General features: G+C 33.4%; 2 protein-coding genes across 2 annotated transcripts; both read right to left on the bottom strand.

Annotated features, from left to right (window-relative positions):
* Nucleotides 1-413, bottom strand: T310_8018 (uncharacterized protein; the record flags this gene model as incomplete). Its single annotated transcript, XM_013469195.1, has 1 exon — nt 1-413. A coding segment is annotated over one exon (413 nt), but the record flags the coding sequence as incomplete, so codon positions are not given.
* A 697-nt stretch (nt 414-1,110) lies between these two features.
* T310_8017 (uncharacterized protein) lies at nt 1,111-1,389 on the bottom strand (the record flags this gene model as incomplete). The annotated part of the gene is made up of 1 exon (XM_013469194.1): nt 1,111-1,389. A coding segment is annotated over one exon (279 nt), but the record flags the coding sequence as incomplete, so codon positions are not given.
* Nucleotides 1,390-1,444: the final 55 nt, after the last annotated feature.

Genomic DNA, 1,444 nt, shown 5'->3' with positions numbered 1-1,444 from the left:
TCCTGTAGACGCTCACGGAGTAATATTTGTGCCATTGAACGCAGAAACTCTGGCCGAATTGGAAAACCTCGTTTATCTGCCTCTAGTAATCGCTGAATAAGTGTTTCCTCTTCAATAGCCTTTAATCTATGGCCATTAGCACGTGTTTCTGCGCGTGGTTGTCTTCCTTTAAGGCGAGCGCGAAGGGTAGCCTCAGGCACCCCAAAAATCTCTGCAGCCTTCAGTATTGATTTGACTTTTTGATTTTTATAAGCTGCAATAGCCATTTGAATTCGGTTTTCTTGAGATAAAGGCATTTTTGATAGTGGTGGTGATAAAATGACGCGTTGAAAAAAGGAAGTGGTAGGGTGGAGGAAAATTCGTCGCTCGGTGGTATTCGTCGCTCGGTGGTTGATTACGTTAAAGTATAAAGCCTAAATATTTTATTTTTATAGGAAAAGCTACTAGACTAGTTAACAGTACTTATAAATAACCTAAAGGATAATAGCTTTAGGGCTACTTAAGGAGATAATAATCCTAATAATAAATCTAAAGAAGATACTAGTTCTATAAAAGACCTATTAGGTATACTACCTAATATAATATTAGAAGAACCTATAAATAATATACCCTTATTACTAGACCCCTTAGATAAACTAGTACTTAATATAATGTACTTAATTAGTAATTTAATAGTCCTATAAATATTTTATTAGCTATAGTAGTCAAGCTAATAAAGATATTTAAACCTAAGATATTTAAAGAGGCTTAAGAAGATCGATCCTAATTAGGAAAAGTAGTTATAAATAATAAAAGAACTTAAATTATTTTTTAAAAATTAGACTTAGACCTTAGTTATAGTACTACTAAAGAGGAAGGTATTAAGGGAAAAATAAGTATATAAAATTACGTAAGGGCTAATTAAAGAGATCCTAAGGTTTAAAGCTAGATAAGTAATTAGAGGCTTTAAATAAAAAGAAAGGATTAATTATAATAAGATATTTATTTTAATTATTAAGCTAATAAGCTATAAAGCTCTATTTATTATTATAATAGTATTAGACTAGGAGATTAAATAGATAGATATTAAGATAGCTTTTTTATATAATAATATTAATAATAAAGTCTATATTAACGTAATCCACCACCGAGCTGCGCGGACCACCGAGCTGCGCGGTCCCCGAGAAAAAAATTCAACCACCAACACAACCGTAAATCTTGAAGCATTTTGCAACCAAATTTAATGAATTTGACTATATAAAGAAGGAGACTGTTTACTAGGGCATTTAAGCCGATTATGGCCTGTTTGATTGCAATTACTGCATCTTGGTGGCCTTCGAGTCCGTGGTCTAGATGATTCCTGTAGTTGCTCCTCATGCTCTTGAGCTTTTTGCTGTCCTTCAGCACCTGTCAAGCTACCACCAGTTGCTATAAAGTATCTTGATGCCTCTCGCTTCCTTTTTAG

The sequence above is a fragment of the Rasamsonia emersonii genome, assembly GCF_000968595.1.
Source record: "Rasamsonia emersonii CBS 393.64 chromosome Unknown ctg1118621760633, whole genome shotgun sequence".
Taxonomy (NCBI): Eukaryota; Fungi; Ascomycota; class Eurotiomycetes; order Eurotiales; family Trichocomaceae; genus Rasamsonia; species Rasamsonia emersonii.
This window is presented reverse-complemented; position numbering and strand designations above follow the sequence as displayed.